We start from the raw sequence: 1,885 nt of genomic DNA on the forward strand, positions 1-1,885 counted from the left end.
ATTTTAATTTTTGACTAGTGTTGTATACCAGTTTACAACTCAGATTGACATATTCATACCTACATACATATTTCCCTCCTAAAATATTTATCAGACAGTTGCTTCGGAAAATACACATTATTTTCTCCACCTAATTTCCTATTGTGTTGCTGTTTATCTAAACAACTACTTCTAAACACTTAGCCAGAGCAATTCAATTGTTCTTAAAAAGGCTTTATTTGCATGCGAGGAAAACACTATGAATAGAACTGTAGGCAAATCTTCACAGAACATATTACATTCTTGAGACACAGAATGGAAGATTAGGGACTCTGCTTCAATATTTTCCATAAGGCAGCTTTTACTTCCTGGTTTCTCAAGCTGTAGATGAGAGGATTTAACATGGGGATCACCATTGTATAAAACACTGAAACCATCTGATTTCCTGCTTGGGATCCACGTTGTGAGGGCTGCAAGTAAGTGTACATAGTTGTTCCATAGTACAGGCCAACAGCAGTCATGTGGGAAGCACAGGTAGAGAAAGCTTTTTGTTTGCTGGAAGCTGAAGGAATTCCCAGGATAGTCATTAGGACAGACATATAGGAGACAAGGATCACCACAATGGAGGTGACCAGGGTGAATCCCCCACAGCCAACAACCAGTATCTGCGTGATCCAGGGGTCTGAGCAAGCCAGTGCCAACAGTGGAGGGATGTCACAGAAGAAGTGGGGAAGGACACGTGGTTGGCAGAATGACAGTTGTGTGATGGAAGCTGTCACAGAAACCATGTTAACTAACCCCCCAAAGTAGCATCCTGCTACCAAGAGGAGACAACGGACTCTAGACATCGTGACATGGTAGAGCAATGGGTGACAGATGGCAGTGTATCGGTCATAGGCCATGGAAGCCAAAAGATTGCATTCAGCAGAGGCAAAGATAATGAACAAGCCCATTTGAGTCACACATCCAAGGAAAGAAACAGCCTGCAACTTAGATAGCAAATTTGCTAAAGTCTTTGGGATCGTGATGGAAGAGAAACAGACATCAAGAAGGGACAGATTAGAGAGAAAAAAGTACATGGGAGTATGAAGGCAGGGACTGACTCTGATCAGGATCACCAGGCCTAGATTCCCCAACACAGTGACAGTATAAACAATAAGTAAGACTCCAAATAGCAGGACTCCAAGCTGAGGGTTGTCTGTCAAGCCAAGAAGAATGAAGTCCGTCACCATGGATGAATTCTCCATCAACCCAAGCTGGGTATTATTCTTGACTAGTTAAGAGCTCTTTAGACATGCTTTAAGTGAGGAAATAATGGGAAACTAGATGATATAGATAACACAGTCCCATTCAAAACCCATAAATCCACAACACTCTCTAACCCTTCCCCTCATCTATATTCTCACATTAAATGCCTTCCCAAATAGTATCATCATTTCCCAAACATAATATTGAGACAGTGAAGATGGGAGGAAAAAAGGGGAAGGAGAAAAATAAGTAATGAAAAATCAGAAAGTAAAATGAACACAGATAAGGAAGAGAATAAAGGTCTAGGATGCAAAAAGCACTTAATATTTGTTGAAGGAATGAATGAGGGAGGGAGAAAGAAAACAGGTGTCATCAAGAGATGTTCTTCACTGATACAGGGCTACGAACTAAGAAAATTTGGGGGTAAGGAATTCCATCTCACTCTCCTCCACTTTTCCAAATCAAGCCCAAGGAATTATTGCAGATAAAGTAACAAGAGGATAAACATGTCAACTGACTTCATCTTGACAGACAAGTCTCCCTCTTCAGTTTTTGTGACATTATTTCTGAAACAGTGGAAGTCATCAATACTTACAATTCTGTTTGATCAGAAGAAGGTTTTCTGGGACCTTGAGCAATTCTTCACCAATAGATTGTT

At 40.6% G+C, this 1,885-nt stretch overlaps 1 protein-coding gene across 1 annotated transcript; it reads right to left on the reverse strand.

The window, feature by feature from the left end:
* Positions 1-302: 302 nt before the first annotated feature.
* On the reverse strand, positions 303-1,226 carry LOC115506895 (olfactory receptor 1019-like). The gene has a single exon (XM_030304851.1). The coding sequence runs from the start codon at positions 1,224-1,226 to the stop codon at positions 303-305; it is 924 nt and encodes a 307-aa protein (XP_030160711.1).
* Between the last annotated feature and the right edge of the window lie 659 nt (positions 1,227-1,885).

This window comes from Lynx canadensis, chromosome X (genome assembly GCF_007474595.2).
Source record: "Lynx canadensis isolate LIC74 chromosome X, mLynCan4.pri.v2, whole genome shotgun sequence".
NCBI lineage: Eukaryota > Metazoa > Chordata > Mammalia > Carnivora > Felidae > Lynx > Lynx canadensis.

What these genes read in the sequence shown, in the direction of transcription:
- LOC115506895 (XM_030304851.1), bottom strand. Translation starts at nt 1,226, where the DNA reads ATGGAGAATTCATCCATGGTGACGGACTTCATTCTTCTTGGCTTGACA.